At 44.1% G+C, this 16807-nt stretch overlaps 1 protein-coding gene across 2 annotated transcripts in view; it reads right to left on the bottom strand.

Annotated features, from left to right (window-relative positions):
* Window positions 1-10146: 10146 nt before the first annotated feature.
* The window catches only part of NUP160 (nucleoporin 160), a 106187-nt gene continuing 99526 nt past the window's right edge, over window positions 10147-16807 (bottom strand). For both annotated transcript variants that reach the window (XM_068261083.1, XM_068261084.1), the window contains exon 36: window positions 10147-10343. In XM_068261083.1, the coding sequence (XP_068117184.1) occupies window positions 10254-10343 (90 nt within the window). In that variant the 3' untranslated portion in view covers window positions 10147-10253. The remainder of the gene's footprint in view (window positions 10344-16807) is intronic.

Genomic DNA, 16807 nt, shown 5'->3' with positions numbered 1-16807 from the left:
TTGGGGCTTAGCACAGCTATTATTGTGTATATAATTTATGATGACTTATCTGAGAAATAGAACATTTTATCATATTTTCTATTTTAATTACAGTTTAAATTCATTAAGAGTCGGAGTCGGTGCATTTTTTCCCGACTCCAGGTACCTAAAAATTGCTCCGACTCTGACTCCTCGACTCCACAGCCCTGGTGTCAAGAAGGGCAGCAAAGAAGCCAATTATCTCCCCAAAAAACATCAGGGACAGATTGATCTTCTGCAGAAAGTATGGTGAATGGACTGGTAAATGGACTGGTGAATGGAAAAAGGCTTGTAAGGAGAAGAAAGTGTGAGTGCTACCATCAGTCCTATGTTATGCCAACAGTAAAGCATCCTGATACCATTCATGTGTGGGGTTGCTTCTCATTCAAGGGAGTGGGCTCACTCACAATTTTGCCAAAAAAACAGCCATGAATAAAGACTGGTACCAAAACACCCTCCAACAGCAACTTCTTCCAACAACAGTTTGGTGAAGAACAATGCATTTTCCAGCACGATGGAGCACCGTGTCATAAGGCAAAAGTGATAACTAAGTGGCTTGAGGACCAAAACTTTGAAATTTTGGGTCCATGGCCTGGAAACTCCCCAGATCTTATTTCCATTGAGAATTTGTGGTCATTCCTCAAGAGGGGCGTGGACAAACAAAAAACAACTAATTCTGAGAAACTCAAAGAAGTGAAGCTCCTTCTCACCACCCAGATGCTCCCCTTCACGTTCTCGGAGACTGTGGGACTAACCAAGCGGGACCTAGAAGACGCATTAGACTGCATATATAACAGGTTTGTCGGTAAGCTACAAATGGAACTCCACAAAACCACTGAGGCCTTGTCGCAGGAAATTGCTGAGGTAAGGTCGCGCACGGACAGGTTAGAAACCAAGTAGGACAATCTTTATAAAGCAGACACAGCCCTTCGCACAAAGCATGTTGCACTAAGGTCATCAGTTGATTTGCTACAAATTCAGACTGAGAATCTGGATAACTGTAATAGGCGTAGCAACCTGAAGGTTAGAGGCCTGCCTGAAACATATACCGATCTGATTCTGGTCGTATCAAAATTCTTTCATATGCTCCTACCAGACATTGTTCCTGATGCCTTTATTTTTGACAGGATTCATCGTGCCCTACACCCTAAACCCCGAGATAATCAACCTCCTTCGGGACATCGTGATGTGCTATAAAGATTTTCTACGTAAAGAAAAAGTCCTTCAAGCGGCCTGTGCAGCCTTGGATTTGACCTTTGAGGACATGAAACTGCAGATATTCCCGGATGTATTCCAGATGTATCCCGTGTTACATTAGACAGACGTAAAGCAAGGAAAAATATCACTTTGACACTCTCGTCTGCTAAAATTCGTTACCGATGTGGATTCCCCTTTAAATTGCTAGTTCCTCACAATGGTGTGCTTCTTTCTGCCGCCACACCCTCAGAGGAAGCTAAACACTTGGATCATCTTGGTCTTGCCTCTCCATCCAAATCGTCAACTCCACATCGACATGCTGTTTCTCCTATCTGGACACAGAACCTTTCTCCTAGTACCCCGCAACAACAACGTGGTGATGATTGATCCCCTGCCTTCATGGAAACGTAACTATATTTATAGTTCCCCTGGGAACTGTACTTTTGGCACAAACTTTGTTTCCTTTTTTTGGGGGGGGGGCTGTTTTTTTGCTCTTCCCTGACACTCTCATATAATCTTCAAGTGAGTTTGAGTTGACATGAAGTTGACATGACGTGATGCCTCTTTCGTTGCTTGTCTGCCTTTTTGTCCCCCCGCCCCCTCACCTTTGAGGTTGCCTAAGCTGTTGGTTTCCTGGACACTCGTGCATCCTCCTGGTGCATCCAGAAGTTTTATGGTTGTGAACTTCAATGCAATTCCTGTTGTTTTCTTCATTAAGCTTTACTCAACTTTTGCCTTTTTTCCAGGATGCTTATGGATCTGTTTAGTGGGTTGCCTTTTACTGATGTATATGATAATGGCTAAGCTTCTCTCACATAGGCCCATATGCAATTCCCTTTTTCACCTGAGTTTTCTCCTAGGTGATATTTTCTCAACTTGTAAATAAAATGCCTTTTACATAACTAGTAAGTAAACAAATACTCAAAGTAATTTTGGCAGAACTTTTCCACCTATTTTTTGATACTTTTTCCATTGCAAAGGGCTAAAAAGTTAATTTAAATTGAAGATAAAAGTTATCTCCTAGGAGAAAACTCAGGAGAAAAATTTAATTGCATATGGGCCATAATGTTTCCAGGCCTGAATGAAGCCTGTAAACATCGTAAGGCCTTCTCATATTATAAGCATTTAGGTACGAGCCTTTAATATAGGCTCTCGTGAATATACATTTTATTCTTGTGCTAGGAAATCGTATGCTAGGTTAGACTACATTTTTCTCTCTCCAAATCTCTCAGCTAGTGCATCAAGCTCCACCAGCGGATTTTGCCCTTGGTCGGATCACAACTCGGTCCTTACCTCCTTTCGCACTTTTGGTCCCCCTCCTAGCAAAAAACGGAGCAGTGCTTTTCAGCGTTGCTAGATTTGGGCGCAGCCGGCGCCTCCATAGACTTCAATAGGAATCACTCCTATTGAAGCGCTCAGTGAGTAACGTCGGCTCAGTCAGAAGACGGAGCCGAGGTTGCTTAAAAACCTAATAATTCGGCCTCCAGCAATCGCTGGAAGCCGAATTATTTCATTCCCCCACTATCCATGGCAGCCTGGAGGGGGAATAGTAATTAAATCGGCCTGGACTTGTGCAGAAGCAGGATCAGCTATATACCGCTGTATCCTGCGCCCAAGTCTACCGGCGCCGATTTCAAATGTACTCAGCAAAAAACTTTGGCGCCTGAATGATAGCCTAATAGCTTCTGAATCTGATCGTTCTGAGATAGCTGGTTCAATAGAGGATTTTTTTTTTTGCTTTATTACTTCCCCAGATATCTCCCCAGGTATCCTTTGGTCTCCTCATAAACCTGTTGTCTGTGGGGTGTTAATCTCCAAAGCTATTAATGCTAAAAAAAAAAAAAAAAAAGTTAGATCAGAATTTTTTTTAGCACTCACTGCTGAACTTGCGTTCCTGTACAAAGCTCATGGCACTTTAGACCCTGATATGGCTCCGCTACTACAACATAAACACACTGAGCTTAATGTTTTACTTAATAATAAAACTGAAAAGGCACTTAAGTTTATGAAGGCTAGGTATTTGCTCTATGGTAATAACTTTTCCACCATGTTCGCACAGAAATTGAACAACTTTTATAAACCCCCTCATGCTTATAAATTGCGGAATGGTAATGACCGCCTACAGGTTTTACCTCAACAGGTTATCAACATTTGTAAACAATTCTACTCTGACCTTCTGGGTAAGGCTCAGACCATTGATGCCAACCTAGTCTCTGAGTGGTTATCTTCCCTACACCTCCCTAGTCTTTCTCAGGATCAACTTTGCGCTCTGAATACTACTTTCACTCAGGAGAAAGTCACCAACGCCATCCACTCCTTAAAATCTAGCTCTGGCCCTGATGGCTGTTCTGCTGCATATTTAAAAAAACATTGTTCACCTATTAGTCCCCCACCTGTTCCCCCTATTCAACAGTATTTTACAAGGTCATAGCTTTCCTCCTGAAATGCTGCTAATATGTCTCTTATTCCTAAACCTGGAGTTGATCACACATCGCCTAACAATTATCGACCCATATCCATTATGAATAACGATGTTAAATTATTGTCTAAAATACTCTCGATACGGTTGGCATCAATGGTCCATACTGTAATTGGGAAACAACAATCAGGGTTCATACCTAGCCATCATGCTCATGATAATGTTTGTTCTCTTAACCTCATACAGGATGCAGAATTGACTGACTCTCGCTTCCTCATGGTGAATCTAGATCTTAATAAGGCCTTTGACTTCAGCTGGTGTGAGCTAGAGAAAAATGCTGAACACTTTTGGCGAGTAAATACAATTCGGAAATCTTTGTGAAATGACATTTCCTGAGGTAATTACCACACAAGTTGATAATTTACCTCACTAGTCAGGAACTCTGTTTTTCTGTGCGGTGATGGGTTTAGTGAATTGTAACTTGGGAGGGTGATCGGTAAAATAAGCTGTTTTAAGCATTACTGAATGCAGTAATGCTTTGTGAATAGAGCCCATTAAGTGTAAAATGACTGTAAGGGCCCTTTTATATTTAATGTGTTGGTACGCATTTTTTTTTTCTCCATAGCAGTGCATTGTGAAAAAGCTTTTGTGTTGAAACACGTATAGTGGGAACTGTGCCATAGGAAAACATGGACATTACTTGTCTTTCAGTTATAACTGAGAGCAACTGATTAAATGTAAAAGGACACTTGGTCCTTTTACACTATACCAGTAGCTGTCAGTTGTATCTGAAAGGATGCAGTCGAGTGTCCATGTTTCCCTATGGCCTATTTCACACTGTACGCTGAAAAACTGAAGCTTTTTCACAATGCACTGCTATGGAAAACGCATTAAGTGTAAAAGGGCCCTAAATCTTAACTAAACCCAAAATTTAACAATGGAGGCTCTTAATACACTCATGCTGACCAGAGTAAATTATGAGTGTTACTTTAGAAGTGAGGTGTTAAAATATAAACCATCCCTATTGTGGGACATTAGACTATGGTAAAAAATATATGTAACAGTGCTTTGAGTCCCCAGGGAGAAAAGTGCTATAAAAATATTATTGTTATAAGTAAATAATAACCGTGTAGCTCTGTGTAGTACCTGTGCACATCTCTACAATAGCTTTCCAAGTTTCATCATAGCAGATTGAGGTCCAAGACCTCTTTGGCTAAAGCCAATGCAATGAAATTCTCTGCTGCCCTAGTGCGTCACCCTATGTCATAAACATGCACAGCGTGAAAACCATAAAAAAAAAAAAAAAGACATTCAAAGTTGCTTTGAGCGTGTTTTCTGCCTGGGTATTCCTGGCTTTTAGTGCTGCCTTTTGTGTGAAGACCAGGGTCGGATTTTCCATAAGGCGCTGTAGGCATGTGCCTATTGGCGCCTTATGTGATAGAGGCGGCCCCCCTCCTCAGATCATTGACCTCAGGAGTTTGCAGTCTAATCACTGTCTCAGTTTAACTAATCTCAGGCTCTTAAACCATAATCCTTGTCCCATATCACTAAGGATGATATGAGACAGTGAGTGTAAAGCCTCATCTACACGGTACAATTTTCCATTAGTTCACATTTACTAGACGGATCTATTAGATAATTTCCAACTGGTCCAATTTGATTGCGTTAGATTTTGCAATAGATTTTGGGTACTTATCAAAGCAAAATCTATCGCAAAATTGATCTGAAACAATTTGGACGTCTACACACCATGCAATTTTTTATTAGATCTATCTAATAGATCAGTCTATCTGATGGAAAATTGTACAGTGTAGATGAAGTTTAAGATTCTAAGGACAGTTAGTGACAGGGAGGCAGGGATTAGAGTTCAGAATATTTTTTACTTGGGGGTGTGGCCTGTGTTCAGGGGCAGAGTTTGGAGCACCAGAAAGCCTGTTCCTACAGGCCTCTGAGATGTAAATCCGGCCCTGGTGAAGACAACACTATGGCTTCAGTTCATTAAAACATGTTCAGTAAAAAAATAAAAGGCTCAGTACCACTAGGCTTGCTTTTCTGAGTAGCTACCTACTCGTAGCTACTGGGAATCGAAATATTCATTACAGCAGCTGTGATGGGGGTGGGGGGTGTTTAACTTACCCATGCTGCTGTCTGATCCAAAGTGCTCCAATCCCGTTGCACGTTGCATTCCAAGTCACTGCCACACTTCCTTTTTCCGGGATGAAGGAGGAAGCAAGGGAGTGACTGGAATGAGACTTGGAACGCAGCGTGCGACGCGATTAGAGCATATGGATCAGACGGCAGCATGGGTAAGTTAACCCCCCCCCCCCTCCCGCCGTCACAACTGCTGTAATCAACATTTCTCTTCAGAGTTGCTATGAGTAGGTAGCTACTCGGAAGACCAAGCCTACGTACCACATTCTGTGTTTAGACTTTATTTTTCTTCGACATTCACTGAGATTTTCACAAGTGGTAATAGTTCAGTACTTTACCCAAAAAAAAGGCCTGCCAATTCACAATGTTTTTTACCTCGTGGTTAATTCGGTATTTTAAAGCATCATACAGTATTTAATTTGGTATTTGTGATACAGAAAGCATTTTTTTTTTTAATATAATGACTTTACTAAGTGCAAGTAGTAATAAAATTAACTATGTGCATCAGCTCAAAACCAAAAGTATCTTATAAACCATTTGTAATTGCTTCTTAATATTGTGAAATTAGAGAAATACAGTGTTTTTATTATTAAAGGGATCCTTAAGCCTGAAAAATAAAACCAGTTACTCACCAGGGGCTTCTCCCAGGCCCCTGCAGCTGTCTGGTACCCTCACAGTCACGATCGGATCCTCCTGTCCCCCGCCAGCAGCTGCGTTCACTTTCGGCTGACAGGCTTACTGCGCCTGTGCAGGCCTGGCCACGCGTCTCCTTCTAGGTGTTCCCATCAGCAATAGCGCCCTGCACAGGACGCTGTTGCTGACGGGAACGCTTAGAAGGCTACGTGTGACCAGGCCTGTCGGCAAACCAAAAGTAGCTGGCGGCGGGGAGTACTATGCACATGACGTGCGCGCTGCACATTTGTTTACATTTAATTGTTATCAATGGAGACTGCTTCTGTTTGAAGCAGTCTCCCATTGTGTCCGCAATCGGCGCATCTAATTGGATTTAGGAACGCTTGTTCCTAACATCCAATTAGTCACCTGCTGTGCTGGCTGGCTGGAGTGTGCGCGCGAGGTCCCCGCCCACTCCCAGCCAGTAAACAAACAAGTGCGCCTTTCTCCGTCCCTGGGGGTGAAGCAGTGCGCAGAGGGACGGAGAAATTTAGCACTGGGGGGTAAAGTGGTTAAGAAAGTAAAACGGTGCATTCAAATATAAACAATGTCAAAAACAAACAAGATAGCCAACAGAAAAATAAGAGTGGATAAATTGAAGTGAGTTACTTAGTTTGGTTTGGATTCCAGTAGATCTGCGTGTTTCAGGGTTGCCAACCTACCTCATAATTTTTGACGGACAAAAGCTTCCAAAAATCTGGACACCCAAAATTTTGGCTGGATATGGGCGGGGTCAGCAGCACACTGAGGTATTGTAGGTGGAGCTAAGTTATGGGTGGGTGTGGTCACAATTTTGTTTTGGCTACATTAGTTTTTAAGGCTACAGGCTATTTTACACCCCTCTATTAGCAGCAATCCCAGAGGCCTTAAAGCAGATCTGAGATGAAAAACTAGCTATAACAAGTAACTTGTCTATATATCTTATCTAAAGTTTAGATAGTTTACACAGCATATCTAGCTGCAAAAGTTTAAAAAGTGTATGATTATTTATTCTTGTGATACAATGAGGGCAGCCATGTTCTTTTTGTCATATTGTCACAGGCTAAGGGCTGGAGATGGTATCAGCTTTCTTGTGTGTGTGTATATTCAGTCCCCTCTCCTCCTCCCCTCTGCCTTTGAAATCAATGGCTAGCAACACCTCCCCTCCCCCTGCCCAGACTGAGCTCCTGTAAGCACTTGCTATTGTCTGAAAATGCCTTGGCAGTCTGAAAAGCTGTGGGCGAGGTTTGTTTAGTTTATAGGGAATTGAAGTATAAAAACAAAAAAGTATTTGGCTTGAGGAATGCCCTATAAACTGTAGGAAAGGGACACAATTATGCAATGAGTAAATGTTTATCTCGGATCCACTTTAAGTGACAAATGCACCAAAAATGCCCTAGACCTTGAGGGCCCCTCCTCCCCATGTGAAAAATGCAGCAATACTGAGGGATCTTTCTCTACCCAATGTGACAAATGCATCAATCCAGAGGAACCAGTCATCTTCCCAGTGTGACAAATGCAGCAATCCTGTGGGACATTTTTTGTAATGCAAGCCATCCATCTTAGGCTTTTATGATGTATTTATTGGAAATGGGAGTGACTGGTTGTGGTGAATCACATTAGTCATCGTTCAGCACGGTGGTGTAGTGGATAGCACTCTTGTCTTGCAGCACTGAGTCCCCGGTTCGCATCCCAGCCACAGAGTTTTGTTCTTCCCATGTCTGGGTGGGTTTCCTCCCACATCCCAAAAACATACAGGAAAGTTAATTGGCTTCATCCAAAATGCACATATAATAAAATGGTAGAGATTAGACTGTGAGTCACATGTCTATGTATTCTGTAACGTGCTTCAGAAAATGTCAGTGCTATATAAATACATAATATGGTAGGACATTAGACAATCACTGTGGTAGGATTAGATTGCGAGCTCCTCCGAGGACAGTCTGACTTGACTGTACTCTGTTAAGTGCTGCAGAAGATGTCAGTGCTATATAAATACATAATAATAATATGGTAGGACATTAGACTATGACTTTGGTATGATTAGATTTTAAACTCCTCTGAGGTCAGTTAGTGACATGAATTTGTACCCTGTAAAGTGCTGCAGAAGAAGTTAGTGCTATATAAATACATACCGTATTTTCTGTCGTATAAGATGCACTTTTTCTCCCCAAAAATACCATAGTCTCCCCATAACACCAATGACAATTTCTTAGTATACTTATAACATCAATCTGTGAACGTGCAGCAATTGATGACAGACTCAGTACCTTTTACAGTGGCAAGAGGGACGACTTGGTTATATAATGAACTGCAGAGCAGATTCATTGCAGCTGTATGTTAAATAGTCATCCTACCAGATCTCCCCACTACTTATCTCTGTATGTCTTTACCTGCCAGAATCCGTGCTCTAGTCACTGATGCTGCCGTCTGCATACTACAGTAGCCAGCAGTGAGATAGCTGTACCATGCATCCTCCCTCTCAATTAAAGCTGTAAGAAGCTTGTTATCTGATTGTAAGTAGCTAGACTGCCCTGAGCTTCCAGTCCTTGGCAATAAGGGCTGGTTCAGACGGACGCTTGCGGAGCGTTTACCGCAAGCGTTCGGAACGTCGCGGTAAACGCTCCCATTCAAGTGAATGGGAGCGTTTACACCGAGCTTTTGCGCGCTTTTACCCGAACGCGGCGTTCGGGTCCCGATTTTCGCGAGCGTTCGGGCTGCCCCTGGAAACGACATGTTGCTTCCAGGGAGCGGCCAACCGCGACGGCTAATGTTCCCCTAGGGGAAGAAGAAAACGCGACCGCATCACGACGCGACCGAAGGCTACTGAAAGCCTGACCGCGCAGCCGCCGCAACGCCCCCAGACGCGACGCCACGCAGACGTCCGTCTGAACCAGCCCTAAATCAGTGAAGCAGAGGATGGGAATGGGAGGAAACCAGTACACATCGGAGAACAAAGCTGACATGAGGCTGAGGGAGGATCTCACCAGCAGAAACAGGCAGGAGAGCTGCAGACAGCGAGAACTGAACCCCCGGACATCTGCCACATCAAATCTCGCGCGGCCCCCACTCTCTCCTCACTGGCTGCCCACTCTTAGCTAGTCACAGCAGAAAGGGGGGCTCAGTGGCAATGGCCAGCAGCAACAATGAGGTCCTAAGTGGGATCCCTGAGGTACAGAGTAATGTGAGCAGAGCAAAGGAAGGAAGTTAGCTATACTGTGGGCTACCCAATAATGGGGGTCCCTCTAGCTACCTATACTTGGGGGGGGGGGGGGGGGGGGGGGCTGGCTAACTAATACTCGGGGCCGCTCTGACCAACTATACTGGGGGTGGGGGCTATTATTAGAGGCCCTTCTGACTATCCATACTGGAGAGCTACCTTTAGTGGGGAATACGTCTAGCTACCTATATTAAGGGGCTACCTAATTACTGGGGGTACCTCTGGCTAACAATACTGTGTGATTGGGGGGGGGGGGGTTCGCAACCAAAATGTTGCTATCGTATTGCCTCGTAGTTTAGTTTCTATCTACGCCCCTGCCATGCATGTGAGTGAACTTCCCGTGACCCGGTCCACTGCTTCTGGTGCTGCTCTACATAATTCTGCTTTCCAAATGCAGGATCCTGAATTTGAACACCAACACCAGTACAGTATTTTGTACAGCAAAAAAAATATATTTTTCTAGATATCCAAGACACAACAGACTGAAAGCTTCATAGAAAATATTTTTACTATACAAAAAATATTTGACATTGAGATTCCAGCATAGTTATAAACAAGGTGTGAAAAGTTTTATCCCAAAAAGAGGGAAGGCAGTGGCTAGCTTCTCCGAAGGGCTATCCGTTTTGTGGTGGAGGCCTCGAGGTGCTGAAAGTAGTCATCTAATTTTCCTTTCAGCTTGTCAAGTAGCTGTGGAGATAATGAGCACAATGTGAGTCACCAGATTATGCACTCGCCAAGCACGTTATTTACCTGCACTCCATAACCATGTAATTATCTATCAGCCAATCAGGGCAGCAGTACAAGCAATAAAATCATGCAGCAACAGGTCATGAGCACAGTTAATATTCACATTAAAGGACTACTATAGTGAAAATCCTAAAATTTAAAATACATGTAAACATATACAAATAAGAAGTACATTTCTTCCAAAGTAAATTGAGCTATGAATTACTTTTCTCCTATGTTGCTGTCACTTACTGTAGTTAGTAGAAATCTGACATTACCGATTAGGTTTTGGTCTAGTCTCTCTCTTCATGGGGGATTCTCAGCATGGCCTTTATTCTTTATAACAACACTCCTTGAAAAAGATTAATAAAAAAGGCCAGCCTCCGTGCTCACTGCACACACTTTTTTTTGGCAGTTGGATGGCGCAACTGCCCTTTGCTAAGTGCTTTTGAAACTAAACAAAACCATGATAATTCCACATGAGGAGATGGACTAGTCCAAACCCTGTTGATTCTGTCAGATTTCTACTACCTGCTGTAAGTGACAGGGACATACAGTGGAGGAAATAATTATTTGACCCCTCACTGATTTTGTAAGTTTGTCCAATGACAAAGAAATGAAAAGTCTCAGAACAGTATCATTTCAATGGTAGGTTTATTTTAACAGTGGCAGATAGCACATCAAAAGGAAAATCGAAAAAATAACCTTAACCACTTCAGGTCCACAGTCTTTTCGCCCCTTAAAGAGTAACTGTCAGGCTGCAGAAGCTAATTTAAACCTCTATTCTCCTGTGTTAAACAGTTTAGACAGAAGCCAAAAGACATTACTAAAGATAAAAATCTCTCTTACATTTAATGTGTGCTTATCACCAAAGCTAAGCTCCTAAGGAGGACGCAAGCCGCATTCCATACTGCAAAGCATTCTGGGGCCCTCCCCTCGGCTGCTAAGGAGAAGACGGGATCAAGTTTCAGCAGCTTCTAAACTCACAGCACAGATAAATCTCCGGGAAGATTACTCTGCAGGAGTCCGCTATTGTTCCTAGCCACATGGCTCATTAATATTCACTGCACACTGTGTTATTCTGTACGAGCTGTTCTGTGATCAGAAGCAGGCAGGACATGACGACACATTTGGCTTCACAAACATGGAACCTGCCATGGGCTGTCAGGAGCATCATTCTCTGCATATACTATATACAAATTCTGTGAAATCCAAACGTGGACAGTGAAATGCATATGTAATGTAAGTACAGCCAATCTTTAGCTACTGATATATGTGTTTATTTTCTCTGAGACCTTATACCTAACAGCTCCTCTTTAAGGACCAGAGCCTTTTTCTCCATTCAGACCACTGCAGCTTTCACGGTTTAATGCTCGGTCATACAACCTACCACCTAAATGAATTTTACCTCCTTTTCTTGTCACTAATACAGCTTTCTTTTGATGCTATTTGATTGCTGCTGCGAGTTTTAATTTTTTATTATATTCATCAAAAAAGACATGAATTTTGTCAAAAAAATGACTTTTTTAACTTTCTGTGCTGACATTTTTCAAATAAAGTAAAATTTCCTATACATTTGAGCGCGAAAGTTATTCTGCTACATGTCTTTGATAAAAAAAAACCATTCAGTGTATATTTATTGGATTGGGTAAAAGTTATAGCGTTTACAAACTATGGTGCCAAAAGTGAATTTTCCCATTTTCAAGCATCTCTGACTTTTCTGCGCACCTGTCAGGTTTCATGAGGGGCTAAAATTCCAGGATAGTACAAATACCCCCCAAATGACCCCATTTTGGAAAGAAGACATCCCAAAGTATTCAGTGAGAGGCATGGTGAGTTCATAGAAGATTTTATTTTTTGTCACAAGTTAGCAGAAAATGACACTTTGTGACAACAACAACAAAAAAAAAAAGTTTCCATTTCTTCTAACTTGCGACAAAAAAAAAATGAAATCTGCCACGGACTCACTATGCTCCTCTCTGAATACCTTGAAGTGTCTACTTTCCAAAATGGGGTCATTTGTGGGGTGTGTTCACTGTCCTGGCATTTTGGCAGGTGCCTAATTGTAAGCACCCCTGTAAAGCCTAAAGATGCTCATTGGACTTTGGGCCCCTTAGCGCAGTTAGGCTGCAAAAAAGTGCCACACATGTGGTATTGCCGTACTCAGGAAAAGTAGTATAATGTGTTTTGGGGTGTATTTTTACACATACCCATGCTGGGTGGGAGAAATATCTCCGTAAATGACAATTTTTTTATTTTTTTTACACACAATTGTCTATTTATAGAGATATTTCTCCCACTCAGCATGGGTATGTGGAAAAATACACCCCAAAACACATTATACTACTTCTCCTGAGTACGGCGATACCACATGTGTGGCACTTTTTTGCACCCTAACTGCGCTAAGGGGCCCAAAGTCCAATGAGTACCTTTAGGATTTCACAGGTCATTTTGAGAAATTTCGTTTCAAGACTACTCCTCACGGTTTAGGGCCCCTAAAATGCCAGGACAGTATAGGAACCCCACAAATTACCCCATTTTAGAAAGAAGACACCCCAAGGTATTCCATTAGGAGTATGGTGAGTTCATAGAAGATTTTTTTTTTTGTCACAAGTTAGCGGAAATTGATGTTAATTGTTTTTTTTCACAAAGTGTCATTTTCCGCTAACTTGTGACAAAAAATAAAATCTTCTATGAACTCACCATACTCCTAACGGAATACCTTGGGGTGTCTTCTTTCTAAAATGGGGTCATTTGTGGGGTTCCTATACTGCCCTGGCATTTTAGGGGCCCTAAACCGTGAGGAGTAGTCTTGAAACCAAATGTCGCAAAATGACCTGTGAAATCCTAAAGGTACTCATTGGACTTTGGGCCCCTTAGCGCACTTAGGGTGCAAAAAAGTGCCACACATGTGGTACCGCCGTACTCAGGAGAAGTAGTATAATGTGTTTTGGGGTGTATTTTTACACATACAGATGCTGGGTGGGAGAAATATCTCTGTACATGACAATTATTTGATTTTTTTTACACACAATTGTCCATTTACAGAGAGATTTCTCCCACCCAGCATGGATATGTATAAAAATACACCGCAAAACACATTATACTACTTCTTCTGAGTACGGCGATACCACATGTGTGACACTTTTTTGCAACCTAGGTGCGCTAAGGGGCCTAACGTCCTATTCACAGGTCATTTTGAGGCATTTGGATTCTAGACTACTCCTCACGGTTTAGGGCCCCTAAAATGCCAGGGCAGTATAGGAACCCCACAAGTGACCCCATTTTAGAAAGAAGACACCCCAAGGTATTCCGTTAGGGGTATGGTGAGTTCATAGAAGATTTTATTTTTTGTCACAAGTTAGTGAAAAATGACACTTTGTGAAAAAAACAATAAAAATCCAATTTCCTCTAACTTTTGACAAAAAATAAAATATTCTATGAACTCATCATACACCTAACAGAATACCTTGGGGTGTCTTCTTTCTAAAATGGGGTCACTTGTGGGGTTCCTATACTGCCCTGGCATTTTACGGGCCCAAAACTGTGAGTAATCTGGAAACCAAATTTCTCAAAATGACTGTTCAGGGGTATAAGCATCTGCAAATTTTGATGACAGGTGGTCTATGAGGGGGCAAATTTTGTGGAAGCGGTCATAAGCAGGGTGGCCTCTTAGATGACAGGATGTATTGGGCCTGATCTGATGGATAGGAGTGCTAGGGGGGTGACAGGAGGTGATTGATGGGTGTCTCAGGGGGCGGTTAGAGGGGAAAATAGATGCAATCAATGCACTGGGGACGTGATCGGAAGGGGGTCTGAGGGTTTGGCCGAGTGATCAGGAGCCCACACGGGGCAAATTAGGGCCTGATCTGATGGGTAGGTGTGCTAGGGGGTGACAGGAGGTGATTGATGGGTGTCTCAAGGTGTGATTAGAGGGGGGAAATAGATGCAAGCAATGCACTGGCGAGGTGATCAGGGCTGGGGTCTGAGGGCGTTCTGAGGTGTGGGCGGGTGATTGGGTGCCCGCAAGGGGCAGATTAGGGTCTAATCTGATGGGTAACAGTGACAGGTGGTGATAGGGGGTGATTGATGGGTAATTAGTGGGTGTTTAGAGGAGAGAAGATCTGCGGGCGATCTATTGGTGTGGGTGGGTGATCAGATTGCCCGCAAGGGGCAGGTTAGGGGCTGTTTGATGGGTGGCAGTGACAGGGGGTGATTGATGGGTGGCAGTGACAGGGGGTGATTGATGGGTGATTGACAGGTAATCAGTGGGTTATTACAGGGAATAACAGATGTAAATATTGCACGGGCGAATTGATAAGGGGGGGTCTGAGGGCAATCTGAGCGTGTGGGCGGGTGATTGGGTGCCCGCAAGGGGCAGATTAGGGTCTAATCTGATGGGTAACAGTGACAGGTGGTGATAGGGGGTGATTGATGGGTAATTAGTGGGTGTTTAGAGGAGATAAGAGATGTAAACAATGGATTTGGGAGATGATCTGATGTCGGATCTGCGGGCGATCTATTGGTGTGGGTGGGTGATCAGATTGCCCGCAAGGGGCAGGTTAGGGGCTGTTTGATGGGTGGCAGTGACAGGGGGTGATTGATGGGTGGCAGTGACAGGGGGTGATTGATGGGTGGCAGTGACAGGTGATCAGTGGGTTATTACAGGGAATAACAGATGTAAATATTGCACGGGCGAATTGATAAGGGGGGGTCTGAGGGCAATCTGAGCGTGTGGGCGGGTGATTGGGTGCCCGCAAGGGGCAGATTAGGGTCTAATCTGATGGGTAACAGTGACAGGTGGTGATAGGGGGTGATTGATGGGTAATTAGTGGGTGTTTAGAGGAGATAAGAAATGTAAACAATGGATTTGGGAGGTGATCTGATGTCGGATCTGCGGGCGATCTATTGGTGTGGGTGGGTGATCAGATTGCCCGCAAGGGGCAGGTTAGGGGCTGATTGATGGGTGGCAGTGACAGGGGGTGATTGACGGGTGATTGACAGGTGATCAGGGGGGATAGATGCATACAGTACATGGGGGGGGGGGGGGGGGGTCTGGGGAGAATCTGAGGGGTGGGGGGGTGATCAGGAGGGAGTAGGGGGCAGATTAGGGACTTAAAAATAAAATAGCGTTGACAGATAGTGACAGGGAGTGATTGATGGGTGATTAGGGGGGTGACTGGGTGCAAACAGTGGTCTGGGAGGTGGGCAGGGGGGGGGTCAGGGGTGCTGTGGGCGATCAGGGGGCAGGGGAGGGGGAAATCAGTGTGCTTGGGTGCAGACTAGGGTGGCTGCAGCCTGCCCTGGTGGTCCCTCGGACACTGGGACCACCAGGGCAGGAGGCAGCCAGTATAATAGGCTTTGTATACATTACAAAGCCTATTATACTTGTTACATGCGGCGATCCGGGTGCTAGTAACCCGCCGGCGCTTCCGAACGGCCGGCGGGTTACAACGAACGGTGGGCGGAGCCAGTCCCCGGCGGCTGATCGCGTCACGAATGACGCGATCGCCGCACAGCCACTCCCGCAGCCGCCCCCGCCGATGGGCGTATTGCGGTCGTTTGGGCCCGGTCTTTGACGCCGCCCATCGGCTGGGGGCGGTCCTCAAGTGGTTAAAGAGTAACTGTTAGCCCCCAAAGTGAAATTTAAATCTGTACAGCAATGTTTTATTTAGTATTAAAGTGATCAAAAAAGCCAATGCGTTCTGCAAAAATCAATATAATTTTGCTACTATGTAGCCTTTTGCCCACGCTAAAGACGCAAAGCCGCATATCAGATACTGATGACGAGCATGCAGAGCATGCCTATGTTTGCCCGACCCCCCTCTCCCCCCCAGGACCAGGTGCCGATCTATTTGCACCACAAACAGCTGACCGCTCTGACACGGAGACAGAGCGGCAGCACTTCCAGCTGGAGCACCGCAGAGCAGCCACCGCCGAGTCACATGTGAGAGAATCACATGTGAGAGATGCACGGCGGCGGCTGCTCTGCGGTGCTCCCGCTGGAAGTGCTGCCGCTCTCTCTCCGTGTCAGAGCGGTCAGCTGTTTGTGGTGCAAATAGATCGGCACCTGGTCCTGGGGGGGAGAGGGGGGTCGGGCAAACATAGGCATGCTATGCATGCTCGTCATTAGTATCTGATATGCGGCTTTGCGTCTTTAGCGTGGGCAAAAGGCTACATAGTAGCAAAATTATATTGATTTTTGCAGAACGCATTGGCTTTTTTGATCACTTTAATACTAAATAAAACATTGCTGTACAGATTTAAATTTCACTTTGGGGGCTAACAGTTACTCTTTAAATAAAAGATAGCAACTGATTTGCATTTCATTGAGTGAAATAAGTTTTTGAACCCCTACCAACCATTAAGAGTTCTGGCTCCCACAGAGTGGTTAGACACTTCTACTCAATTAGTCACCCTCATTA

Source organism: Hyperolius riggenbachi, chromosome 11 (assembly GCF_040937935.1).
Source record: "Hyperolius riggenbachi isolate aHypRig1 chromosome 11, aHypRig1.pri, whole genome shotgun sequence".
In the NCBI taxonomy this organism is placed as follows: Eukaryota; Metazoa; Chordata; class Amphibia; order Anura; family Hyperoliidae; genus Hyperolius; species Hyperolius riggenbachi.
The sequence above is the reverse complement of the archived record's forward strand: the minus strand, read 5'-3'. Positions and strand labels throughout refer to the sequence as shown.